This window comes from Heliangelus exortis, chromosome 16 (genome assembly GCF_036169615.1).
Source record: "Heliangelus exortis chromosome 16, bHelExo1.hap1, whole genome shotgun sequence".
Classification (NCBI taxonomy): Eukaryota; Metazoa; Chordata; class Aves; order Apodiformes; family Trochilidae; genus Heliangelus; species Heliangelus exortis.
The window spans coordinates 8,706,044-8,733,997 of NC_092437.1; the positions used below are offsets into that span (position 1 = coordinate 8,706,044).

The window sequence follows — 27,954 nt, forward strand, 5'->3', positions numbered from 1 at the left end:
GCTCTTTCTCGGCCGCCATCTTGGCCAGGGCAGGTTCTGGGCAGGAGGGACCCGGCTGTATTGTCTGCAGGGCGCCCAGGGAGCCCCCCCCCGCCCCGGAGCCTCACACCCCCCGCCCCGGGGACCGAGCCCAGTGAAGCCGCCGCCCCCGCCCCCCGGGACCAGCTCAACCATAGGCCACCCCCCGCACACTCACCCCCCTCCTCCCCCCCCCCCCCCCAGCCATCCAGCCCCCTTTGTCTCCCCCGCGCCGCCGCCGGCTCCGCTCCGCCCGCCCGCCCAGGGACCCGGGCGGCGCCAGGGAGGCAGCTCCGCGCACCCCCACCCCCAGCCAGAGGTGCCGGGGGAGCGCCCGCCCTCGCTGCTGAGGAGAGCCCCAGTCAGGTAGGTGTGTGCGTGAGTCCGCGGTCCGACCCGGGCGGGGGCAGCCCCCGCCCGCCCCCTCTCCCTCCCTCCGCCCGGCCGTGCCGCGGGCCCCGGCAGCCCTGTCCCCCCACCCCTGCGGCGGTGCGAGAGTCCCGCGTCCGCCCCGAGGGGCAGGAGTCCCGCGTCGTGCCCACCGCCCTGCCCGCTGCAGCCGGGGGGCTGCGGAGTTGGCAGGCGGGCCCCCTTCCCCCGGCCGCACACATGTTGAAGAGACTTAGGCGCCTTACGGAGGCCGGTTCTGCTCCGGCCGGCAACGGGGACCGCTATGCTGCCGGCTTCCCTCCCTCCTGCCCGGGGCCCGCGCGGCAGATACGGTCCCAGCCTCCTCCCTTCCCCCTCCCGCTGGGGGGGACCACACATGGATGTGTCCCGGGAGCGGCTGTGATGGCGAGGGCTGCGCTGGCGGTAAGGCGAAGTGAACCGGATGGTGTGCCGGTGAACGGGGTCCAGCATCCCGGCGCTGCCTGCAGTGTGCCGGCTGCCGGGCGCAGGTCCCCGCTGGTGGAGTTGGCGCTGGAGCCAGGTCGGAGAGCAGCGCTGGCTGCCGAGCGATGAATGGGGAGCAGCTTCTTCCCTCGGGCAGCCGAAGTGTCGCTGCCTGGGGGAAAAGGCGCGATCGGCGGCCGGTGTCCTGAGCTGAACACCAGCTGCAGGATGGAGCAACGTTGACTCACCCATCCCTCCTTTCCCTACCCTGGGCTATAGTTATCGACGCCCGTTTCTCAGACAAAGGCGGGGGAAATCAAAACCTAAAACCTCGCTCTGCTGATGGGAGCTGCACCTCCCATGTCACCCACCCCCTTCGCTTGGCTGCAGCCCGGGGGTGGGGAGGCTCGCTCGGGGAGGAAGGGGGGCGGGCGGGTGACGAGATTTCCAAAACAAGTACCACGGTGTACGCGATGCTGGTGGTGCTCCCTCACACACAAACACGCGAGTACACCCCCTTCTTCCTACTCCCGTTAAATCGGTATCGTAGCTCCCGGTTTATGGCCGTGGCAGAAAAACACCAACCCCCACCCAAAATGCACCGCAGCCCAACCGGCGGCGCGGAGCCGAGTGCGGGAGGGAGGCGGTAGGGGGCGCCCTCCCCGCGCCGGGCAGGGCTGCGGGGGGGCACCCGGAGGGGGGGGGGGGGGGGGCTGCAGAGCGGCGTCTGCAGCACCGGGCCCACCGGCACCGGGCCCGCCGCCCCTATTAGCACCGCCGGGCTGCCCCGGCCTGCTCCAGCCGTCGTGCCTGCCGTCCCGGAGTCGACCTCGGCCGCTCGGTGGGGGCCCCGGCGCGGTTGGGAGGCAGCGGTGTGAGCCCGCGGAGGGGTGAGGGGGTTTAGAGCACACGGAGGAGGATTTGGGGCGGTTTGGCGAGGTTCTGTGGAGGATGACAGTGATGGTATCAAAACTTGGTTGGGGCTTGTGGTGCCATTTGCTTTAGTAACTTGCATGGCTTTCCTCCCCCCCCCCCCTCCCCCCCCCTCCCCTGCTGCAGCCTCAAAAGTTGGGGTGTGAGGCGCTGGGAAAGCACCGAACGCTTTGTCCGGGGCCATAGTGAGAGTCCGGATAACTGCACACATTGACTTTGTGAGGTTCTTTGTTTATTGGATGTGTTTAAGCCTTTTGGTAGGTGTGAAAGACGTTTTCATTCCTTTTAGAGAAATTCCCGAGTTGTTGTTTTTAAGGTTGTTTATGCTGGCTGTTTTCCTGTTCATTTTTACTACTATTTTCTATTCCTGTTTGGAGGGACAAGGTGTGAGTTAATGGAGACACATGAGCCCTACCTGACAGGTTGGCATGGTCCAACCTTAGCACAGCCCGTGTGCACTGTAAGCCACCAGCCTTGTTTCTTGCAGGGTCTCAGCTGCTTGGAAAAACTTTCACTTGGGGGCCCTGGTGACTGTAGTAGTTACAAGTTGCCATTCTTCTAGGTGAGAATGATGGATCATCCTGTTTAAAAAACGTAAAAAAACTATGGGGTTTTTTGCTTGTTTGTTTTTAATAAAATAAACAAAAGCTTGGCTCTTTCTTAGATGTGCATTGGCAGATTTTGATCTGCCATAATATGTGCTAAAATCTTAAAACAGTAACGAGACAACAGAAGAGAAACATACTACTGTTAATAACATTGCACTTGAGGCTGATGGGCTATAACCTGATTGTTAGATTCCCTGAAGATAATGACAGTAAATACTTCAATAAACTTCAGTCAGAATAGAGGTGTCCTTTTTAACACACAACTAGTAACTTGTTTTCCTACAAAAGTAATGTTAAGCTAAATTTTTTTGCACTTTCTAAATATTAAACTGCTCTTTACTAAAATTGTTTCTTAACTAACTTTTAAGAATTACTTTCTTGGATATAATAGAAATGAGATGTGTTTGGAGACCCATCTGAGATAATTGCAAACTGATAGTATTTTAGTATCCCATTAAAAAAAAAAAAAAGTTTTTTTTTTTTCCTTTTTTTTTTTACCTTGAAGTTATGGTCCATCAGACAGGTTTATAGAAAGCATCTTTGCAGGTTACAGCTTTTTGAAGTTTGAAAATATATGGTGTAACTACTTGAGTTTAAAAGTCATTAGGAGCTTGTAAGACTGTTTGTGTTAAATTTCACGAGGGATATGTTTGGATATGCAAAGGATGGAGAAGATGAAAGGTGGCTGCATTTGCCTGTAGGTAAGACAGACAAGTGGTGAATAGTGTGTGCTGCTTAGGGTGCTTAGCAATGAAAAACCTTCACAGGAGAGTGACTTCTTGACTGCTGTGGAAAGTTCATGCCCTAAAGTGTTAAGCATTATCTGCACAAAATATCTAGGAAGACTGTATGTGCTCTTCAGGATGAGATTAATAACTTAATTTTTTTTCTGTATATGTAGGATAGAAGTTACCAGTTGTCAGAAGATGCCCATTAGCATTTTCAGAATTGGTATGTGTCACTTACAGTGCTATCTTAAAACAGCATTTTAATTAAGCTTTAATGGTATAAAGTATCATTTGTTAGGTACCTACCACACTGAACTCTGAACATTTACTGAAATTGCTGTTAAATTCTGGGTGAATGCATGTACAAATTTTCTGTGGAAGGTAAGTTGTGCTTATTTCACACTGTGGAGTGAGTAATAGGTGATTATTCCCAACCCACCTTTACCACAGTAAATATTGAAAGTAAATATTAGAACTTGAAGTAGCATTCCTGGACTGCATAACCATATCAGAATCTTATCAGCAGTCAAAAGTAATGTAGCCCAAATGTATATTTTATAACTTTTAATTAAGATAAGAGCTGATTTGATTGATGTAAAGAAAGAAATCACAACAAATGATTTTTTGTGGTAGCAAAACAGTGTTCATGGGTTAGTGTGTTTATTTTGAGGTGGCTGCTAGCAATATTTAGCAGCTCAACAGGAAATCTATTGGGGTGAGTTGTTTTTTTTTGTAATTTTTTTTTCAGAAAGGAGAAGTTCTCTTTGCTCCACTACTCAAAACTGGTTTAAGAGAGAAAATCTTACATATTGGGAATGAACAAAACAGTATTGGCTATGATGAGGATCATAGTCTAAAGTCTCAAAGAGGTGGATGCCAGGAGACAGGCAGTGAACAGCTATAGGAATGCAATCAATCAGTTGGTTATTGGTCCCACAGATATTTCATCTGCTTTAGCTCCATGGCCAAAGATTGGGGTTTTAAAAAAACTCTTAGTTCAGCTGAGTTTTTGTATATTAGTAATTCAGTGTTTGCTGGGATATTTTTTTTTTTTAAGATGTGTGTAAAATGCTTGTTTAAAAAAAGATTCAGCTGACTATGTTGGCCTGCATCTAAACTACAGTTTTTTAGTGTATTAAATTAAGATCTGCTTTATGCTTAGATTTTTTTAATATGTATTTGGTATATTTTTTCTTAACATAATTGTTAATGTGGAGGTAGTCCTACTCATATAAATACATTCATACAGGTGTATGTTTCCTAATATTAGTGTAAGTGATGGAGATGAGAATAAAAGGTACTGGTCTAAGAACAATGTACATGTCTGCATTGGAAGGAAAAGAACTGATTATGTTACTTCTGTTTTTTAAAAAGAATCTGTACCTTTTTTTTATATGTAGCTTTTTTATTGGGTTTTTGTTGTTTTGGGGAGTTTTTTTGGTTTTGTGTTTTTGACTCACCTGACACATTTTAGGAAAAATGCCCTTGCTTTCCTAGTCAGGATGGCCAAATTGCCCTGTAAATTTTGAGCTTTCAGGAAGTACTTAGATCTGTTATAAAAACCAAAGCATGTTCTAAACTTGAATAAAGACATTTTTCGGCAGGGTGTAACTCTTTTTTTATCTACCTGAGGGCCATATGTCTCAAGGAAAAAACCATATTTTTCAGAGCTTCACTATAGCTAGCTGATGTTGAAAGGCAAACATGAGGCTTGAATTTAGTGCCTTGCTCTTATTTCAGATTAATGCTTTTGAATGTGTATGACGGTTGATGGTTTTGAATAAGAATGTAATAAATACCATTTTTTTCTGCAGTGAGTCACTTTCTGTTACCACCATTATTTTTTTTTTTTTTTTAAGGAGGCATTCAAGATTATTCAGATACTGGCTGTTGGGTTCTAAACCTATGTAGCTGACTCTGAACACATAACACACCTGCAAGTTCTTGGCTATCCAGATCATGTGGCAACATGTTTCATTTAAAAATCTAACCCTCAAGTAGCATATAAAACAATTATTAAGGAATAGAAACCAAGTAACTGTGTAAACAGCCTGTCCACTGAAGTAATATTCTAGATATCCAGTCTTCCCTGTCCCCCACTTCTCTTCTGTCTCAGGCCCCAGTCTCCATGCATTCTTTCTTTCACCCCTTTTTACCTCTTCTGTGTATTGATTTCTGCTGTGACTCTGGATCTGATAAGTTGTGAGCTTGTGCTGCAGCTGGGCCAAAGATGTTGTGAGTGATGCAAATTCATAGCAGCAACAGTAAGGGGGGCAAAATGTCTCTTGAAGTCTGAGTAGGCAAAATAATGGTCTTAATGGTTTTTTTCCCCCCTCTTAAAAGTAAAACTTAAGTTTGTGATCTTTTTTTTGTTGTTGTTTTGTGTTGTTTCCCATTCCTGCTGCTGCTGCTATGAAGCCTTTTGAATATCGAAGGTTCCTGAGTCAGACTGAAGACAGCAATAGCTGAGGTGGATTAACGCTGGAATGTAGTCAGGGACTGGAACACTTGGGAGCTATGCTTAGACAGAAAGGGAAAGAGGTAAGAAATGTGAAGTGGTAAGACTGATTTTAAGCTCTTGTTTACAGACTTTACCCAATCGTGTGATGTGTATATAGTGTGTGTGAAATGGTAAGGCAAAGGAAAAACAATTGGCATAAGCCTCCTGCACTGGCTATTTTTATGCTTTAAATATTCAGATGCCAGCCAGTTGGCAAGATCCTGTCAATATCTAATATATCTGCTATCTCAGAAAGCGTGTATTGGCAGGGTTTTGGATGAGCTTGTAAAGTATTTGTATGCTCTCTTTTGTTGATTTGTTTTGCCACTTTAACAAGCATGCAAGCCATGCATTTTACTAGTTAGGACACACTAAGGGATGCAGCTTCACTATTGGTATAAATCCATCTGTGTCTGTGCTGGCACTGGAAGAGGTGGAATGAGCCACACTTCTTGACACTTAACTTGTACCAGTCCTAGCACTTCTGTTTGGGTAGAGCAAAGGGACTGCTCTGCCTGCAAAACACTCCTCAGTTGGATCAGGTCTGCTCTGGCAGTTCACTCAGTGGTGATGTCAGGAAAATATGACACAAAGACAGGAGTACTGTTTTCACTTGTGGTCTAATCCAATTGCAGTTTCACAATCAGTGTAATCCAATCATAAATTACATGTATATTGATTACATGCTTTGTTCTGGCATGTTTTATAGATACTTATGCTCTTTGTTTAATTATCAAAATGTTTTTGTGAGCTTTGCATTTAAAATTTCAAGATGATTGTTGATTTAATTTAAATGGTGACTGCTAATTCATAAAACATGCTTATATTCCCAAAATAACTTTTATACTGCTTAGCTACAATATATATGAGGATCATTTTGGAATTGTAGTGCATATTAATGTATCCTTTTTTTCCTGATCACTGAAGTGTGGATATCATGGTGTAAGCAAATAATATCCTTCCTGCTTCAGTGGTCTCCAGTCTCGATTTCACATTTCAGCAAGATGTGCAGGCTTTATTACATTTCAAACTGGAATCTTTAAGAAATAGCCCTAAACAAGTGAGGTTGTTATATTGAGTATGTGTATTATATATTGATTTCACTGCACATATGTGGATGCATATAAATGGTTATCTTTTGAGACCTGAAACAGTCACAAAAGATATTACTTAAGATGGCAATAGGTGTGTAAGCCTACTTCTTGAGCTGCTAGTGCCTCTTAAAATTTCCTATACACTGAAATGTAGCATGCCCTAGAGAACAGATACAATTTGAAACTGCTTTTCAGAATGCAGTACAGAGTGGTGGAACTGCTATGTTCTTTATCATGTGTATTCAGAAGATCTTTGAATGTTTCTTTAGAAAACATTCCAATTTGGCTAACAATGTACTTCATCTGTCATCAAAATAAAATAAGTAATAACAAAAATAATAAAAATAAATTAAATAATAATAATAATTTAAAAATCACCAGAAATTCCTGACACTGTGTAAGGTAGCAGATCATTCATCAAGAATGGAAATAAGGAGTTATGGTTCCCAGACCAATCAAAATTTGGCCATTTTATATTGGGGCATAGAAACTACACAGGATACAGAACCTTTACTATCAAACAAATGTTGATAAGGAAATAGTTAATTCCCTGTCAGTTTTGCAGTTAGTGTACACACCCACCAGATGGAGCTTCTGGCACCAGTGGAAAATTCCAGAAATCGAGCAAGAATGAGAAGTGTGTGAAAGACTTAGAAGATCCCTGTCTGCTGGACTGCAGAATATATTTTTTTAACCTTTAAATAAAAAAAAATTGAGAGTAAGACATACCAGCCTCACTGATTCTTTTCACTAGAACTGTCTTCTGTAGAAGATTTTTCCGATAGGAACTTGGAGTTCTCACTGCAGGAGTCACCAAGCTGAAGCTAGACAGTAAGCTCCAAAAGAAGATAAAAGTAGTTTCATACGCCCTTGCAGGAAATTACATACAATCACTGAAACAATTAAGATTTTTAGTCTAATACTTTGCTTCAAAGGATTTTAAGGGGTTTTTTTTGTTTTTTTTTAGTACCACATTTTAGATGTACTTATCTCCTCTCCTTTACAAAGGGACTTCTAGGAAATGGACTATGGGGAGGAGAGTTGGGTTGGTTTCAGGTGCACAGTGCTGCAAGAGTTTTACAATACTTTGACCAGATAACAAAATACTTTAGTAGATTTCCTTTGATTCGAATAATCTTAGTTTTAAAAACAGTATGTCAGCTTTTTCCAGATTGTTTCATTGGGGTTTTCTGTTTCTATCTTTCTAATGCACCTAGTCCTGTTTTGGATATAGATACAGGTTAAAGGGCTTGGAGGCTTGTGCTTGCTCATGTGATAATTTATGGTAAAGTTTAGGTGCTGGGTCTAACATAGCAGTTGTGCACACAGAATGACCAAGCTGGAGTTGAGAGGTGTTTGTTAGACAAGTTGGCTGAAGACCATCACATTACATGGGGAGAAGCTTGGTGTTGCAGATGCTCAAGCTGATAAGGCTGAGGGATGCTCTCTGTTTAAAATGTTGCCATGAGAATAGAGTGCATGCTGCTACAGAACAGCCTCCATCCTCGGATTATAGCAGACTTGAAAAATGAGCTGTTAGTTGTCTGGCATTTCAGATGTGCTGTTAAACTGCAAATCTCATTACCTTCACAGGAGATGTGGGTGCACAGCCCTCTGAAAACTAGGCCAGCAGTGCTTAAATAAGGAGGAAAGCAAAGGGTCCAACAGAAGGAAGTGAAGATGCCTTAATATAAGCCAGTATTAGATGTATTGGGAGTAGGTTCTTTATGCACTTGCTGCAGGAAGGGGAGATAGTTGCAACTCTTACCTTTTTGAGGAAGTTTTAAGTAGTTTTCAGTTCTTTGAACTTCTCTGTTCACCCTGATGGTTCTGCTCCTGGTATTTTTTATTTGTTTGCTCTTCCCCAAGGTATCTTTCTGCTTCCTGACTATCATTCTTCCTTGATAAGCTGGAATTGTCAGGTCCCAGAGTTGCAGTCTCCACCTTGCTGCAGGGACCAGGTTATCATTGTCCTCATGTAACTATAGATTATTATACATCATCATACTATAGAGCATCATTTAACCTGCATTTGTGAGGAGGCTGCTTTTCTATTGCTATGGAAACCATGAGTTAATTTTATTGCATATTTTTCTTTTACTTTGACTTCACTCAGTGTTGCACTAAGTCATCTTTGCAAATCTGTTTCATGGCTGGATTTTTAGAGCATTCTGTTAACTGCAGTTAGTTGGGCAAAGTATACCCCATCTGAAATGCAGTTGGGATAGGGAGATAAAAGCACAGTATCAAGAAACTCAGGCTTGTTTCATTTTGTCCCAGAACATGCAGCTGCTCTCAGCTCTGATTTATTCTACTATGTTGCACTGTTATATGTAAACCAAGAACTTCAACTTTAAATATGTAAAAAATAAAAGGCCTGAAATAAAGGAATTTTGGATTGTGTAAATCCCCCCCTCCCCAGAAGTGTTGAAGGCCAGGTTGGATGAGGCTTTGAGCAACTTGGTCTAGTGGAAGGTGTCCCTGCCCATGGAGGGGGGTTGGAACTCGATGATCTTTAAGGTCCCTTCCAACCTTAGCCAGTCTATGATTCTAAAGTCAGCAAAATGCCAGATGCTTGGTGATTCTTGTCAGCAGCACAATGCAGGAAAATGATACTCAGTCTTGGGGAGGCCCAGTATGGGATGAAGCACTTTCCTGTGCTCAGTATGTGTATCTTCAGACTAATTGACTAATTGTCACTGATCTGCTCTCAAGGCTGATGGGTCCTCATCTAGGAGTGTGCTTTCAGTGGGAGAGAGGTAATCTGGACTTGATGGAGATACAGGGGCACAAATTCTACTTTCTAGTTAGAAAATAATCCAGTATGAAACAAAATAACCCACCATCCCTACCTATTTGAAGATCTGGTTAGTAGTCATGTTAAAGCATACACAATATTAAATTTTGCCTCAATGTGAAGTATTTTAAGAATTTTGTCTTTAAACATTTCTTAGAACATTCTGTTGAAAACCGTACTTGTTGAAGAAAACCTACTTTGAGATGTGGATGTTCTCTCTGAATAATAGCAGTGATTAAAATCTTAACAATTTTAAACAGCAAAAAGCTTTATTACTTGGGAAGTAATTATAAATGGCTTGACAAATTCAGCTTTTATAAACTTTCCATTTGGTTTGTTTCAGACTTCATAATACTAATGTTTCATCTTGTGTTCCCAGTCTGCTCAAGGCTCAGTTTCTGTCCATAGGTGATGTGAATTGAAGAGGTAGCAGTCTCTCTACAGAAGCATAATCATTTATCAAGCCATTAGCCAAAAAGGTTGACTTCGCATCCTCCTACTAGCACCATTGTAACTGAAACATTTAATCTGAAAATTTCCCACATCAATGTATATCCCTAGTGTGGTGTCATCTGTTTGATTTGAGGTGGGACTGTGTTTGTATGGGAACCTTCTAGGCAGTACTACCTGTACAAAGAAGTGCTGTGTGCATTTTACTAAGTGTACTTCACCTACACAGGGTGCAGCTACACTGTCTGTACTGGTAGCTCAGATGAGGTGTAAACAGGCACTGACCACTTGAGTCAAAAGGGGTTGTATGAAGTGTGAATAGAAGCATTCATTCATCTCTGTATCCTGCTGGATTTCTGAACTGGGTAACTTAATTGAAATCTGAGTACCAAAATATTCCTCAGGTACCCAGTGGAATCTGTTGTTTAAGCCACAAACCTGCTAAAACTTCTTGCAGCACTGTTAATACCTTGCTGGAGTGCACTCACAGTAGCTCCATGTCAGTAAAGGTACCGTAAATGTGGTTTATAATTAATTAGCTTTGGAGTCCTTTGCAATGAAACCTGCATTGTAAATGTAAGATTGCCCTTATTACATTTCTTATCTCTTGTCTTTAACACTTTGTTTTATACAGCAGGATATGATCCTTCTTCTATGTCCGGGCTTTGGCCTCACACAGGTGTAATATAATCACTGAGGTGGGCGTTCTGGAAGGAGAATTATTTTTGGAGGCTTTTGCATGAAACTTGTCCAATGAGTCTGAGACGCCCAAGCACCATTAATTTTGGAGGTAAATGTCTCATAATACGTACTGAATATATTGGGAAGAGTAAAAATTTTCATTTGGCAAAGTATGGCCAAAAAATAGTTGAAAGGGTAGTTCTTTCTGTTTAATTGTGATGTTTGGATGGTTTGAACTTAGAGGAACACCAACTTGAACTCTACTAAAATTGGGGATATGGGGGGACTTTGAGCTTAATCAGTCTGGCAGATTCACTGCATAGTAATTAGTTTCCTGGTTTAAATATTTTCCCTTCTTTTGTTTCATTGACACCAAGAGAGACAAAAGTGAAAGATTATTTTTACTACAAGAGAAGTGATCAGACTACCTGAAGTACTTTCTCATGCTGAAACAAACAGGAAGAAACTGTGATTTGTGATAAAGAAGTTCAAAGATATATAATTTAAGTTGGATGTCCCTTTAAGTTATTCCTTTCAATCTGACATTTCTTAGTTGACTCTTAATTAAAATGTTTAATTTTGGAAATTCAGATGAAATGTTTTTTATTAAGATATTTTCTATCATTTGTCTATAAATTGGTCTGTCAAATTGTGATATATAAAAGGGAAGGCATGGAGAAATGTTGTAGTTAACAGCAATGAAAAGATAAAGCCAAAGGTGGTGCTGGGGGAAGGACCAACAAGAACCAGAAAACCAGCCAAACAACCGAAAAAACCCGAATAGACAAAAAAACCCTCAAACAAATGATAGAAAATATAACAATTAGGCACAAAAGAATTTTTTTTTAAGTGACAGATTTTCAATGTCAGTACTTGCCTTTGGGGGTGTAGAATCATTTGCATGAAATGTAATTTACTTTATCATTATATTATTGGAATAAAATCAGGTTACTAATAAAATTGCAAAGATAATGTACATTTTAAAAGTAAAGTTTGCTCTTGTAAACACCAGTAATGTAGTACTGGCACATAGCTGATAGAGAAATTAAAACTATTTTAAAGATTTACAGTGTCTGGGCTACAATAATGGTGTTGATCCTGGATTCTCATTGCTTTCTGGTTTTAATGATACTGTTTTTGAGAAATAGTTAAAAACAGGCTGTCTAGTAGAGAGCTATCCTATACTTTAGAGTGAAGTAATTTTTAGCATAATCTGAATGTTATGCACTAACTTCTTATCAAACTGCATGCATTTATTTTTTTTTTACTTTTATTAATTTTGGTGCAGCCCTTCCCTTCTAGCATTATTATGGATATTAAAGAATTTAGGTGTGAATTACTAGAATTAAAGTCATGATACATACTTAACAAAGGAATTGGACTAGAGCAGTGGGTGTTCGGGAGGGTGTATTATGTAGGGAAAAGAAACAGCTTTTAGAATAAGGGTTTGAAACATTGCTTTTTCTGTAGGAAAAAGATGGAGTATTGCATGCTGGGAACAAGTGCTTTCCATAAGGTAGCTAAATTTTAAAAGTACGTTTGTTTTATTTTGTTTTAGGCTTTGTTTAATTATTCTAATCTAGTAATTTTGTCCCTTCTGCAGTTTTCATTTTGATTAAACCTCTGCAAAACTCTCTTCTAAACAAAAACTGAAAACCAAACCTGGGCCACAACTGCAGTTTAATGTTTCTGAACCATAACTCAATGTGTACAGAAGAGTATTTGAAGGATATTAGTATTAGTCTAAATTCTGTGGTCTGTTTTGTTTTCTGTGATTTCAGAATTGCAGATTTAAAGATGTGAATGTGTTGGATGATGCCAAATGTAAAACAATTTGTTAAAATTTAGTATTAGTTGACACCTCTTTAGAAACAAAAAATAAATCCAGACCAACATAACCAAAAAACCCCTCTTTTCAGCAGAAACCCTAAGTAAACAGTCACATTCTTTTTTCCTTTGTTCTTGTGAAGTGCAAGACATAGCATACTTGGAGGAAGTTTGAGTAGGTGAGTCAGGACTTATTTTGTTAACTGCAGTTAAATCTTTTGGCCACATTTCCAAAGGAAACAAAGCTTATACAATTTTTCAGATTGTGGCTTGTCTCCTAATTTCCCCTCCCTCCTCCCAGCCAAGAAAATAGTTGGCCATTTTCAACTAAATTTGGTAAAGGTGGAGGTCTGAAAAGTTAAATAAGCAGCTTTGTTTCACTGGATGTAGATCTCCATTAAGAGAAGAAACGTCTCAGGTTCCCTTCACAACTCTCCTGTCATCCTGTTCCTTCAGCTGGATGCAGCAATGCCAAGTGGCTACTAAAAACTCTTTGGGAGGAGTTGTAAGGAGGAGGGGAAAGAAATCCTACTGCTTTAGGCCTGGGATTTTAGGGGGTTGACTTTTCAATGTTGGATATGTGCCATCTGCAGAGGTGCCAGGGAGGTGCCGTGCCTGGAGCTGAGCACAGCACCTTGCCTGGCATTATCTAATCTGGAGCTAGCAGAGAGTTGTTAAGGAAAGAGAAGATGCAGTAAATTATCTTGGCTTAGTTTTTGAAGTGTTTAGCTCTAAAGAAGTTGTTGGTGTCTGTCTGAGTGCATGTACAGTACATTATTCCATGGATACAATATTGTTACAGGTACAGCAGCAGCTCATGATGCCCCGTAAAGCTTTTCTTTCCCAGAAAGAAAAGCAGGCTCGTGCCAGGGAAAGGGATATGTTAAAAAAGAGGAGGAGGCGACAAGACTATCTCAAAAGAAGCGTGGAGCCGCAGAAAAATGCAGAAACAATAAAATGGCCCAGGGATGATGAGAAGAGGAGAGAAAATGAGCAAGTTAAGGACAAAGATATCAAGAAGCGGTGGAGACAGGATGAGAGAGAACGGCGGAAGAATGTGGATGCTATGAATTGGCGCAGAGAAGATGAGAAGAGGGAAAATGAGCGAGGTAAGGACCAAGAAGGCCAAGAACCAGCAAAGAAAGGATGAGGAGAGGGGGGAATGAGTGGTGGAAGGACAGACCTTTGGAAACAGTAGAGGGATGATGAGGGGGAGAGGGAAATAGAGACTGGAACAGTCCCTTTTATAAGCATGTGCAGAAATAATGCAAAATATCAGTATCTTCCAGTTTTGTAGGAAATGTGTTTTAATGTACTGTATCTCTGTTATAGAGATAATTATTTCATTAAGATTGATTGCATATAGATGTATACTAATTCTAAAGTCACAATGGGATAAAAAAGGCTGGGTTTACACATTACTTATGAAATTGTTTTGTCCACATGAACACACCTAATACTCTCCTAGGTCGTCATAATATAAAGAGCATTAGACAAAGAAGGGTCAATGAAATGTGCTTATAAGAGAAGGTAGAAATGATGTTTTATTGTGTTCTTTTTAATAAGGTGCCCAAGAGATAGTTGTAATTGTATCCCCAGTTTTATTCAAAGATAAATTATTCAAGATGTATGGAAGTGTAAATTGCACAGAATGCTTTTATGAAGATGTCAGTTCAAAGTATCAGAGAAATCACAGTGGGGTTGGAAATGACCTTGAGAGATCATAGGGTCCAACCCCCCTGCCAGAGCAGGACCACTGAGTGTAGGTCACACAGGAATGCATCCAGGTGGGTTTTGAATGTCTCCAAAGAAGGAGACTCCACAACCTCACTGGGCAGCCTGTTCAGTGTTTTGTCACCCTCACAGTGAAAAAGATTTTTCTTATATTTACACAGAACTTCCTGTGCTTCAACTTGCATCCATTGTCCCTTGTCCTGTCATTGGTCATCACAGAAGAGCAATGATGACACCTCTGTGTCATTAGATTTAGGTGTTGGTATCACATCATTTGGCCTCACATGTGATTTGATAAATTGAGGCAAAACCTTGACAGCAAACCTGAAAAACTGACAAATAGCAGGTACTTACATTACAGTAGGAAGACTCCCTTCTACAGTTGCATTTTTATTAAATTTTATATAGGATTTTTTTTTATCTGGAGTTATAAAATGTTTGGGGTCTCTTGTTTGTGGTTTGGGGTTTTTTTGCTTTTCTTTGCTTGTTTGTTTTGTTTTGTTTTTCAGTAGTCCTTAAACATTAGTTATAAGCTTACGAACTGGCAGTGGATTTATACTGGATGAGAGTCTAATCCTTTGGAAGTCCTTCTAGTCTGGTTTAGACATTTGAGCCCTTACAAGTAAAAGGGGTGGTGCCTTTGCACCCATCTTTACAGCTGGGGATGTTGCAGCCCTTCTTGGAGGACTGGGCTTTATGCCTGCAGAGTGGGAGGGGGGACTGTCCCACTTCATCTTCAGTGAGATAGTGCCTCTTCTAAACAGCAGTAAAGAACTAGCAAGCTGCAAATGAGATTCTGGTTCAATTGTCTGCATCTTTGGATTTTCTGTATTTAATATTTAATATTTAACATATGTTTGTTTCAGGATTAAAGAATCAGTGGCCGCTGTAAAGGGCATTAGGATGCCTAGCCTAGTGTTTGAAGTGCCTGAATAAGAACAAAATGCACTAGGGATCAGGGTGGTGGGTTTTTTAATTGTTGTTTATAGCTTTTGGACATTCTCTTAAGTGGCTTTTATTAGCCATTTCACAGTGATGCTCTTCACAAATCTTGCTGAGTGAAGACCTCACTCAGTGATTTTTTTTTAGGGTCACCTGCAATTCGTGCTTGCCTGGTCATGGAGGACTTTTCTGATAGTAGGAAGTGAGAGTGCAGTAGTCAGGAATGGTGGAATTTTCAGTTAAGCAGAGAACAGAGGAAAACCTAAAGCAGGTTGTCTATAAAGCCTACACTAGTGCTGTCTTGGTTCCTTTACACAGCAGGATTTTCCTCCATATTATTTCTTGAAGGCTTTGTACTATTTTCAGATGAATCCCACCATTTTACTAATGAGATTGTGACATTAGAAATATACTTGCTGCTTGTTAAAACTGTAAAAAAGCTCAAACATGAAAGAAGCATAGTAAGCATGTTGAGTAATGATGTCCAAAAATGAAAGTAAGATGATCAGGCAGATTTGGAATATTCGCTGAAGGTTTTAGTTGAGAAAAAAATGCTGTTCTTGTTCTGAAACATGCATCTTTCCCAGAGTCAGAATAGCTTGTTACTTTGTGAGTGATTTGAATCTGTACCCAGTACAAGATGCTCTGTTTCATTGTTCCAGATGAAGCTGGCAGAGCTGAAACAGTCTAACATCTGTTACCTGCTGGTCTCAAAGGCAGCTCTTCTGATGAGGTCCAAAATACAGAAGACCCAATGGCAAATTAAGATTTTAGTTACACTGAAGTGGAAACAGTTATTGGGGTGTAAAGATAAATGGAAGCTTTCTCGTTTTTACCACCTTTGATAATTTGACTGATGGGGGTGTTTTGTTGTTTGTCTCTCTTGTGTTCCTCATCCTCTCTCCTGGGTGCAAACCCTTCTGTAAGGTCACAGTTCTCAAGCTGTGAATGCAGTGTCCTGTGTATGAGATGAGAGGACTGTTTGCACTGAGAGAAATAGGTAGCATAAGAAAATGTTAACAGCAGCAGTATGGAAGTCTAGAACTAGCATGCAGTATTGTAATTAACTTTCCAGATAATTTTTTCCACATAATATTTTTTAACTCATCTTTTGACAAAGCTTTCTAGGTGGTTCCAGTCCCTTGGTAACTGATCTTACAGGGCTGAACAGCATGGCCATGTTAACTTCATGGCCAGATTACAGTGAAGGACTGGAGATTATTTTTATTTTTTTTTTTTTCTATAAGTGGTCTAAATATCACTAACATAGCAGACTTCATTCTGGATTTTTTTAGAATAGTGCCTGCAATAGATTCCATCTGGACACTAATAAGGGTAGCAAGTTGGCGAAGAGGTAATTTGAAGATTCAAGTCACGGCAAGTCTATCAGTGCTAAAATCAGTTTTTAAAAAATGCTATGTTGAGGAATTTGGAAGTTGTTGAAACTTTTCTTTGACTATGCAGTGGTTAATTTTTGGGCTAGTCCTTGTTTCCTTTTGCTTTTCTATCATGCCACAGAAATTAAAAGTCTTGATTTCTTTTGCCTTAGGATATTTGCACTATTAAGTTTCTAAAATCAAGCAGAATTTTTCTCTATTAATGGGTTTGTCCCTTATGTTCACTTAGGTTATTTCCTGAATATTGTTCACACTAGTGTCAAGGTGTTACACATTTTTTTCCCCTACTGGTATTTTCTTTCACTAGGTATGGCTAGCAAGAGTAGAAAATGGAGTAGAGTAAAAAAGCCTTTTTCTGTGAAGCAATACGAAACTTGATGTGAGGTCCCTTTTTTACTACATCAGTGAAACTAAAACTTTCGACATAATTATTAATTTAAATCAATCAGCCTGTATGGTGTCCTGGCCTGCTCCCATTTCAGGTTGTGATTTGTCTGAGTGAGCTGAACTGCTGGTTCCTGTAGACTTTTCAGACTTCACAAGTCTGTAGTCATTTTGTGCCCTAATTATAAGATGCACACATCAGAACTGTACTTGAGATTAAAATTTTGCTTCCTGGGACTCTCACAGACTGTTAAAAGCCAAAGACAGTGCTTCAGTTCCCAAAGCACAATACCATGTACACACTTAAAGAGACTTTACAGAATTCAACACTATAACTTGCCTTAGCTTTTTGTTCATGCTTTGCATAGTGGCTGTTACCCATAGCAAAGGAATAGTTCAGTGCAAACGCCACTGCATTTATGTTTTTCTAAAATGTTACTATGAAGTAAAACTGAAGTGCAGTGTTTGTAATTTAGTAATGATATTTTGCTCTTTCATAGCCTTTTTTGCTTACACCTGGCTACTGAATTTTTCTAGGAATCAGTACCTGGCTCTGGACTAGACCTTTAGGCTAAGTACTGCTTAAGTACAGAGCAAAAGAAGTTCCAAATATTTCTTGCACAGATATTCTGGTTACTTCCATTGTTTTGTGTACAAGCACACTAAAGATGAGTGTGATCTTACTACATGAGTCTCATTTTTCAGAACTTCTTAAATTAGGTTAGTAATCCATTTTCTTAGGCAGCTGAATATATCGCCAGGATATTTCTAGTAAGGACATTGCTGGTCTTGTTTTTAAGGAATTACTCATTCTCTCCACCCAGCACCTCAGTGTGGATGGATGTGTAATTCAGCTTATGGACAAGGGCTTCCCAGTGTATTCATAGATGAGATGTAAATTTAGAAGTAGGAAACACAGAAGGGCAAACACAAACTTGATTCTTACTGTGTTTATTGTATCATGAACTTGAAGATCTCAAGGCAGATCTCATTATTCCTGTTACTTTATGAAGATTAAAAAATGCTCAGGTTTCTCTGTAGAAATTTTTGCTGAACAGATGTGATCACCTTGACTTATTTTTCTGTGAATGTGGATACAGGTGCACATTCCCTTACAAAGAAAAATTCTAGAATATATTACATTTCTAGAAGCTGTGCAGGAATGAATAAGATAGCATAGAACCATACAGGAAAATAATAAAAAATTTATATGCCTTGGCTACTATAAAACAGAATATGGGGTGTCCCCCTAACTAGAATCCCGGGCTGGAACTGTCATTGACTGAATGGTACCATCTCAGGATAAACCAGTTTCTCCTTTATTAAAAAAAAAAAACAAAAAACAACAATGCTACTGAGCTTCTTTTTAGAGCCCCTATGAGATCTCAAGAGAAATTCTTTATTAAGCCTATAACATTAGGTACGTAGCATTTCTTTAACCATCAGGAATTTCTTTAACCATCAGACCATTCACTTCTGGCACTGCAGTGGAGAAAAAGCATTAAAATAAACTATTTTATCAGTTTGTATCAGTTGATCTCTAACCCTTTTTATCCCTGTGGGGGATGCTGGATGTAGCAATAGCTTCAGTGCCAGGTGAAAGCACCTAGTGGGTTTTGCCAGTATCTTGTGCTGCATCCCTCAGTATTGTGGTCTCTTAGAATAATTACTTGGATCTAAGCTTCAGAACAGAAAGAAGCAGCCCTGACAGTGAAGAAGAGATGCTCCAGGTGTCCTCTCAAACACCAGCTTTTTGGTCAGATAAAGAATACCTTATTTCAAGAATAGTATGAATGGCTAAATGATTGAGACACTTAATTGCAGCTATTTTAATGTCCACATTTAAGGATATCTCAGCATTGTGTTATGTATATTTCAATTACAATTTGAGTTAATTCGTGTAAATGGAAATTAATGAAGATGCTAAAAGCTGTCTGTAGTCACAAATAATAATATTAGACTCCCTGTCTCTCCACTAATTATGATTAAATGGTCAAGAAAATTCCTAAGTAAAATGAACTCTTATTTTCTTAAGAATGAGATTTTTGTTAAGATTAGGTGAGTTGGATTCAGCTATCAAGCAGAATTCACAAAATAAGGTTGATCTTCAGTTTTAAGGTGTGAAGATCTAATTATTTCTTCTATTGTGATGTGGCAGGGAGATCTTAATTTCTAGTCTTTAAGGCTTGACTGGGAGGCAGGCAGAAGGACAGAGGCAAGAAGATGGTGCACATAGAACAGAGCTCTCGATTTCAAACAGTCCTAAATAATTTGCTTTCTTTATCACCAGAGTTTGTATTTATCATGGTATATTTGGCATGTCTAGGTATATTAATTAGACACAGTAATTAAGAGAAAGCCTTTGATTATTTTGGTGAAGAAGTCATTAGTGGCAATAACTTGTTTTATAATAAGAATTATTTTGTCTGACTTTAAAGTTTACAAGTGATTATTGCCCAAGACAAACTTTGTACTAACTCACTTTGTCATGAAAAAAAAAATTGTTTCTTTACAAGCAAAATGAGACTATTCTTTAAGTAGGAACTTTGGTTTTAAAAACAGCACAGCTTGCTAAAATTTTTCAATGTAATGCTTTCATGCACTGGTGTTTTTACAGTTGATATTAAGTACACTGGTAAAATTACTAGGACATTTCCTTGGATTTGAAGTTCACTTGAAAATAATTCTTCAAATCTTGAATGTACTTGACTATGCTGCTTCATTAAATTTTTTAATGAAAAAATTGAGCATACAGTTGCCTACAAAGAAGCTACTAAAAATATTACTGAACCAGTGCAATACAGTGAGAGCAATGCTTATTTAGTTGCCTTTAGAGAAAAGGAATTACAGGAGCCATGATTAATATCTTGGCTACATTAATATTTTTCATTCTGGCTCTATGAATTTCAGCAGCAAGAACTTCTAATAAATGGATGTTCTCAAGTTAAAAAAAAAATACTATGCTATGCTTTAAAAACAAACTTTTGTTCTTTATTGTAACTTAATGTTCAGAGCCATACTTCTCTATTCTTTTTAGGGAGGAGAGCTTAAGCAAGCATACTTTCTTTCCAACTTGTGATCTGTGTTTAAGGATATAAGCCCACTCTGTGTGGTGTTTGGAATTTTTTGTTTTCCTATGAATGTGTTCTGGTATCACACAAGTCAGATTTGCTCTAAGTAATTTAAAGATGTAAATGGAGGAAACAGTATTAATTTCTTATCCTACTTACAGTTCAATTAAGAAGAACTTTCTCACTGAAAGGATACTATTAAATCTATTAAAAGACTGACACAAATCTTGAAGCCTAACTTTCCAATTTTCAAATCAGTTAAGATACGTATGCAGAAAAGATAAATTTTGTGCAAATACAAAGACTTTAAAAAAAGCCCAAGTTCTTTCCAGATGCAGCTGATCACTCCTGCAGTAGTTGATACATCAGTTTGTAGGGGTTTTTTAAGTACTCTCTTAATTTTGTCAATATCTAGCTTTATGTCCAGCCTTAGTCAGACAGTGGTAGTTTCTTAGTTATGAAAAGTGCAACACTATCAGACAAACCATACTCGATTTAAACCTTTTCTCTTACTTTCTTTTTCAATAGAAACAATGTTCCAACTTCCTGTCAACAACCTTGGCAGTTTAAGAAAGGCCCGGAAAACTGTGAAAAAAATACTTAGTGACATTGGTTTGGAATACTGTAAAGAACATATAGAAGTAAGTATGATACTTCCCAAGTGTTGTAGCTAAAGCTAAAATACTTCAAAGTTAGTAGGACTGTGGGGTCTTTAGTGTATGAGGTTTGTTTTTTTTCTAGACCTGGCTCAGGAAATGTAAAATTTGTACAGTGAACTTCAAAGGAATCCCCTGTGTCCTGTTCTCATGCCATAGTCCTCTTGTTCTCTTCAGCTTAAGAAGGATTCTGGGATTCCATTTGAGGCTTGTTCAGGTGTTGCTACCTCTGCATTGCTTCGTTCTGCACAAAGTAGGACTTAATAATGTGAGATAAAATGTACCTGTAAACACTTCTTAGAAAGGTTGAGAAGAGGTACACTTTAGGCTATATGTGACTGGTTTGATATATATTGAAGGTAGGTTGTTTTTTGTTTATGCTGGATTCTTAAAAATAGCACTTGGAAACTGAAGGTTTATGAATGAAGCAAGAACTGGGTGTGATACAGGATATTCTTGGGGACATAAGATGGTTCTGAGGTTTTCACAAAGTGTCTGTCAGTGCTCATAGTAGGTCATTAAGTTAAATAATAACTTATGTACCTGTACTAGTTCCTAGAAGAGGGGTACCTGTGCAACTTTTGTGGACAAACTTCATCACTTTCATCTCAAGTGCAGCTTTCTCTCCTGCAAAATAACTTCTTTAATAGCAACTGGACTTTGATATCATACATATGGTCAAAGAAACTTCTATCTGATTTCCTGTGGGAAATTAACATAATAAAAAAAGATGAAAAATTAACCAAACAAAACACATCCCCCTGAAAACAAACAAAGTGAAAAAATGCCACCAGACATCAGAGTTTTGGTGAAGTCTCTGTATTACCTTAAATGTTTAGCATTAGCCCATGAATACTTTTCTCTGAGTGCTTTTGGAAATGGGTCAGGTATGCAATTTCAGTCTTGTACTAGTTAGGAGGATGAGTTCTGGAAACATTTTTTGGGTGTGTTATGATATTGAGACTATTGACAACTCTTCACTTCCAAAGTGGTGCATCTTAAATACCCACACTTCTTGAGTTAATACCTGTATGACAGCAGCTCTTGAGAAAACTGCATGGATGCTCACAGGACTTAAGGGAGATGTTGGTCTTTGGTTTTGATTCTCTGTACTTTCTTGCAATCTTCCCCTTCTGCAGGATTTTAAGCAGTTTGAACCTAATGACTTCTATTTGAAAAACACTACATGGGAAGATGTAGGATTGTGGGACCCATCCCTTACAAAAAACCAGGTTGGTAATAGATGTTGACACATCTGATTCTAAAGGTGGCTTACACTAAAGGGAGTTTCACAAATATGCCAAGAGCTTTTTCTGCAATTTTACCATTTGTCATCAGTTAAAAGGACTGCAAAAAGCTGTGCTTGGTTTTTTGATTTTTTTTTTTCTAAGTAATAATCATGGTCTTTATCTTAGTAGTATGAATAACCAAATACTGGAGAACTGATTGGTCTAGAAATCTTACCCTTTGACAAACGAATATTAAAAGCCCATCTGATTTCAAGCTTAGCACAAATTCACCATTCTTCCAATCAGAAGATCAACAATTCTATAGTTTGTGATGAGTTTTTACCTTTCCTTAAATGTTTCATTATCTGTTTTCATTATTTTATGAAATGTTTAAATGTGAACACATCTAACTGCTGCTCCCTCAGTACTGTTGTAGTTCTGTTAGCAGTTTGCTGCGTCTGAAGATTCTCATAATCCAGTATGTCTGAGATTTGATTTAGGCATTTGTAGTTCTTTGTAGCAGAATTCAGTGACACTGGAGGTTTACTTTTTACATGTTTTTGAACCAGCAATAAAGGAAATTTGAATTGAGGTAGCAGTGTAGGGAGGGACTAATACTTGATTTGAGGCAAGATGTCTGCACTGCAGCACCTCTGCCAGTGGTACAGTAGAGCACTGACAGAACAGTGAAAAGGTGAGAAATCCCTCTACAAAAAAATCCCCCTCCTAACATCTGAAAGGTCAGGCATTGCTCTTACAGCAAGTGGGTATCTGTATTATGATGGATTCCTAGAGTAGTGTTGATCTAAATGTCCCTTTGTAACCATATTTCAAAAAATACAGTGATGTCCTTTTTCCTAGTTAATTCCAGAATAAAATTTTGTTGTATCTTGTCTCCAGCCTGCCAGATGTCTGAGGCTTCAGAAGGTGGACAGAAGCATATATTCCCACTTATGCAGGGGGAGAGTACAACTCTCCAGCTACTACAAATGATCTGTGTGTAGGCTTGATGTACAAGACTTGTTTTGACACACATGATGAACGTTTGTAACTATTTGAATTTCATGTCTTATCTGAAAGGCCAGGTTGCTTGTGGCTGTCTCAAAGGCTGATGTAACTTGTTTCTTGTACAGTAGTTGACAACAATTGGCAACATGTTAAATATAACAAAAGATAAAGGCTGCAGGGAAACTGCAAGTGTGGACTTTTCAAATTACTTTTTTTTTTTTTTTCCCTGATTCAAGATTGTTTTTAAAAATGGGTTTGTGCTTTTATAAGAAGGAAAATGCTTGGTGGCTTTAAGGGCTTGTGTAGCTCCAGTACATGATGTAGTAAGCTTAAATCAATTTGTTGACCAAAAATAACTTTTAAAGAGCATCTTTAACAGAAAAGTTTGTAATGGGTTAGGAGACTGAAATAGCTTAGGTTACACATCCATGTTATATCTATAAATGTTTGACAGATGTTGATGGGAAGTAACTTCTCTTTGGGATACAGTATTTTCCCCCAGAAATTAGATTAAGGTGAACTTTTTCATGGAGCTCAGCTGCAGGGAATGAGGGTTGTTTTTTTAAAAATGCTTACAATTTGGCCTTGCATGCTGAGCTTATGGTTAAACTCTTGAGTTGAGTGATCTCTGAATTGGTACTCTCCACATCATGGGTTATGTTTTGATAAACCTTCTAAGCTCTGATCTGCAGTCCAGAAATTGGGAGAGAGGAAGGTAAATGTTTTGAGACTGTGGCAGTGGGTCTTGAGACTGTTATTTAGAAACATTATTGGTTAGAGAATTGTCATGGATGTTGTTGGTTTTTAATAATCTGCTTTTCAATATTTAGTTTCTGCTTTGTTCTTTGCTTTAAGGACTATCGGACAAAGCCGTTTTGCTGCAGTGCATGTCCATTTTCCTCGAAGTTCTTTTCAGCATACAAAAGCCACTTCCGGAATGTTCATAGTGAAGACTTTGAAAATAGGATTCTCCTTAATTGTCCTTACTGTACTTTCAATGCGGACAAAAAGACTTTGGAAACGCACATTAAAATATTTCATGCTCCAAATGCCAGTACACCAAGTGGAGGCATCAGCACTTTTAAAGATAAAAACAAACATGATAGCCTTAAACCTAAGCAGGCTGACAGTGTAGAACAAGCTGTTTATTACTGTAAGAAGTGCACTTACCGAGATCCTCTGTATGAAATAGTTAGAAAGCACATTTACAGGGAACATTTTCAGCATGTTGCTGCTCCTTACGTAGCGAAAGGGGGTGAAAAGTCACTCAATGGTGCAGTTCCTTTAAGTTCCAGCACCCGAGAGGAGGGCAGTATTCACTGCAAGAGATGCCTTTTCATGCCGAAATCGTACGAAGCTTTAGTTCAGCACGTTATCGAAGACCACGAACGTATAGGATACCAGGTAACAGCAATGATAGGTCACACTAATGTAGTGGTTCCAAGATCTAAACCTCTGATGCTAATAGCTCCAAAACCACAGGATAAAAAGCCTATGGGACTCCCTCAGAGGATGGGTCCCCTTTCCCCTGGAAGTGTTCGATCTCTTTCGTCACAGCAGATGATGAACAGACTCACCATACCAAAGCCTACTTTAAATTCTGCAGGAGTGAATATGATGTCAAATGTTCACCTACAACAAAACAATTATGGAGTCAAATCAGTACCACCAAGTTACGTTGGTCAGCCAGGGGGAAGACTAAACTTAAGTGGTAATTCACCAGTTTCTATTCCACAGCAATCACAAACAATGAAACAGTTTTCAGCAAGTGGCAATGGAAGGCCTTATACCCTTGGAGGAGAGCAGAGATCACAGGCCTCAGCAAGATACTCTCTTCAGTCTGCCAATTCCTCTTCTCTTTCATCAGCTCAGTTGAAACAGACGTCACTATCTCAGTCACAGGCAGCATCAAGAGTATTAGGTCAGTCTGGCTCAAAATCTCCTGTAGCTGCTACAGGTCCTTCCTCTGTCAATACATCATCCACGCAGAAGTGGAAAATTTGTACAATCTGTAACGAGCTGTTTCCTGAAAATGTGTATAGTGTCCACTTTGAAAAGGAGCACAAGGCTGAAAAGGTGCCTGCAGTAGCTAACTATATAATGAAAATACACAATTTCACTAGCAAATGTCTATACTGTAATCGCTATTTACCCACTGACACGTTGCTTAATCATATGTTAATCCATGGTCTGTCCTGTCCCTATTGCCGCTCAACCTTCAACGATGTTGAAAAGATGGCTGCTCACATGCGAATGGTTCATGTTGATGAAGAGATGGGACCTAAAACTGATTCCACTCTAACTTTTGATTTGACATTGCAGCAGGGTAGTCACACAAATATACATCTTCTTGTAACCACCTACAACCTGAGAGATGCTCCTGCTGAATCTGTAGCTTACCATGCTCAGAATACTCCCCCAGTTCCTCCAAAACCACAGCCAAAAGCCCAGGAGAAGTCTGATGTACCTGTAAAAAGTTCTCCACAAGCAGCAGTACCCTACAAAAAAGATGTGGGGAAAACTCTCTGTCCTCTGTGCTTTTCAATCCTAAAAGGACCTATCTCTGATGCACTTGCACATCATCTACGGGAGAGGCATCAAGTAATTCAGACAGTTCATCCAGTTGAGAAAAAGCTGACTTACAAATGCATCCATTGCCTTGGTGTATATACAAGTAACATGACTGCCTCAACTATAACACTGCACCTTGTTCACTGCAGAGGTGTTGGGAAGACTCAGAATGGCCAGGACAAAAGTACCTCCTCATCTCGGCTAAGTCAGTCTCCAGGTGTAGCACCTGTAAAACGCACTTATGAACACATGGAATTTCCACTAATGAAGAAAAGGAAAATGGATGACGATGACTCCCCCTCTGCCTTTGAGGAGAAGCCTGAAGAACCTGTAGTTCTAGCACTGGACCCCAAGGGTCATGAAGATGATTCCTATGAAGCCAGAAAAACATTTCTTACGAAGTATTTTAATAAGCAACCATATCCCACTAGGAGAGAGATTGAAAAGCTGGCTGCCAGTTTGTGGTTATGGAAATCTGATATTGCATCTCATTTTAGTAACAAAAGGAAGAAATGTGTTAGAGATTGTGAAAAATACAAACCTGGTGTGCTGCTTGGCTTCAATATGAAAGAGTTGAACAAGGTTAAACATGAAATGGATTTTGACGCTGAATGGCTGTTTGAAAATCACGATGAAAAGAATTCCAGAGTCAATGTTAGTAAAACTGTGGATAAAAAAATTAACTTGGAAAAAGACAATGAAAGTTCCTCAGACAGCTATGAAAATATAGAAGAGGAATACAATGAAAATGGCAGTCCATTTGGTCAGCGTGTTTCTGATACCGGTGGGAAAACCTCTTCTGATAGCATAGTGGAGAACCCAGAGAACAGCATATCCAAGGAAATAATTGAAGAAAATTCATTACAGGCTCCAGAGAAGTCTGATCAGAAACAAGAGGAAAGCTCTAAATATGAAGAGGTTATTTCTGCTGAAGAACCAGCAAAATTGGTGGGTGATGTTTCAGATAGCGAAGGTGATCAGGATGATGCTGTTGAATGGAAAGATGGAGCTTCACAGTCTGAAAGTGGGCCTGGTTCTCAGCAGGTTTCTGATTTTGAAGATAATACATCAGAAGTAAAACCAGAAGTGTGGACAGATGAGTCCTCTCAAAGTGAAGATGCTGGTAGCAGTAAACCGACTGTTGAGACAAAAGGGGGTGGATCTGAAAGTGATGAAGAGCAGTCAAAGTGGAAGAATCGTTCCTATGGAAAAGTAGAAGAGTTTTGGTCTAAGGACCAGTCACAATGGAAAAATGCACCAGAGATTGAGGAGAGCTTGTCAAATCAGCAGATGGAATGGCAGAATAGCACAATTGACAGTGAGGATGGAGATCAGTTCGACAGTGTGACTGATGGAGTAGCAGAACCAATGCACAGCAGCTTAACTGGTGTGGAGCTGAGCAGCCAGCAAGCGTAAGCTGCTTGATGTCCAGGTGTCAGTAATGTGATCCAATCTACAACTGTCCAAACACTTTCATTTCAGTATGACTGCTAAGCTTCAATTCTGACTGGTACTGCCTTCCAAGTGCTAGGTCATGGTGTGAGGTGGTTGTGGCCACTGTTACTCCAGTGGTTATTTAAGGATGCTGTTGGCTAATCTTGCTTGAGAGTACCTGCTGGGATGAGCACATAACTTAATGTGAAAATGGCTAAGCTGGTGGCCCCAGAATGCACAGAGAGAAAAGCAGAGGTTTATTTTATCTGCATTTTCAACATTTATTTCACTCTTGTACATGTTCAGTTGTATGTCTTTTTAAACATAACCCTTTTTCACATGGTAGTGTAGGGCCAACCATACAAGCTACCAGTTCAACGTGTATAGTAGACTATGGGGAAATTGATTTTTTTCATGTATCATTCTGAATAGTTGAAATGTATATTTGTACAGTCTTTTAGACCTATTCAAGTGAAGCTTATGAAATTGTTCTTGTGTATCCATCATAGATTTGTTTCTCTTTTTTAGTGTTGCCCTGCTGTGTAATAAATGCTGTATCTAGTTTACCTAGCAAAAGCTTGAGACTGCTATAGTATCAATTTTGACAAAGTTAGTTTTTGCACATAACCTTGTACAATCTCAAAACAGAGGCCAGCAACATAAAAAATATATCTGGACTCTATTGTATTATAGAATTTTCTTGTTCTGAATATCCTTGACATTACAACTGATGAAAAATGTATTTCAGAGCCATTTTCTGAAATCTTTTAAGCTAAAAAAGATAAATCACATGCAAGAAACGAGTTTGCAGCTACTAATTTTGACACCTTTTAGATCTGTATAAAAGTGTATTGTGTTACAGCAGCACACTGAAACAAAAGTGCTGTGTTTTGGATACTTAGTTTTATCTTTAGTTAACACCAACAAGGTGTTGTATTCATTTATACCATCTAATATATGACACACTGTTGTAGTATGTATAATTTTGTGATCTTTATTTCCCTTTGTATTCTTCATTTAAGCATCTAAATAAATTGCTGTATTGTGCTTAATGTAAA

The 27,954-nt window shown here is 39.6% G+C and overlaps 1 protein-coding gene across 15 annotated transcripts; it reads left to right on the forward strand.

Moving 5' to 3' along the window:
* The first annotated feature begins 244 nt into the window (after nt 1–244).
* On the forward strand, nt 245–27,954 carry ADNP (activity dependent neuroprotector homeobox). 15 transcript variants are annotated; one of them, XM_071759776.1, is made up of 9 exons: nt 249–384; nt 3,295–3,344; nt 5,540–5,662; nt 10,597–10,752; nt 12,114–12,159; nt 13,273–13,579; nt 20,527–20,639; nt 21,794–21,886; nt 23,747–27,954. In XM_071759776.1, exons 5-9 carry the CDS (start codon nt 12,121–12,123, stop codon nt 26,876–26,878), a joined length of 3,684 nt encoding a protein of 1,227 aa, XP_071615877.1. In that variant the 5' UTR covers nt 249–384; nt 3,295–3,344; nt 5,540–5,662; nt 10,597–10,752; nt 12,114–12,120; the 3' UTR covers nt 26,879–27,954. The 15 variants fall into 15 exon arrangements, with proteins under 15 accessions (XP_071615885.1, XP_071615893.1, XP_071615877.1 ...); XM_071759781.1 differs by having other exon boundaries at nt 10,600–10,752; XM_071759779.1 differs by lacking the exon at nt 249–384 and adding an exon at nt 1,552–1,693.

What these genes read in the sequence shown, in the direction of transcription:
- ADNP (XM_071759784.1), top strand. Translation starts at nt 12,121, where the DNA reads ATGGAGTATTGCATGCTGGGAACAAGTGCTTTCCATAAG. An exon ending in ACTGTAAAGAACATATAGAA is followed by an intron (nt 20,640 to 21,793) that starts GTAAGTATGATA and finishes CCCCTTCTGCAG; the next exon opens with GATTTTAAGCAGTTTGAACC. An exon ending in CATCCCTTACAAAAAACCAG is followed by an intron (nt 21,887 to 23,746) that starts GTTGGTAATAGA and finishes CTTTGCTTTAAG; the next exon opens with GACTATCGGACAAAGCCGTT.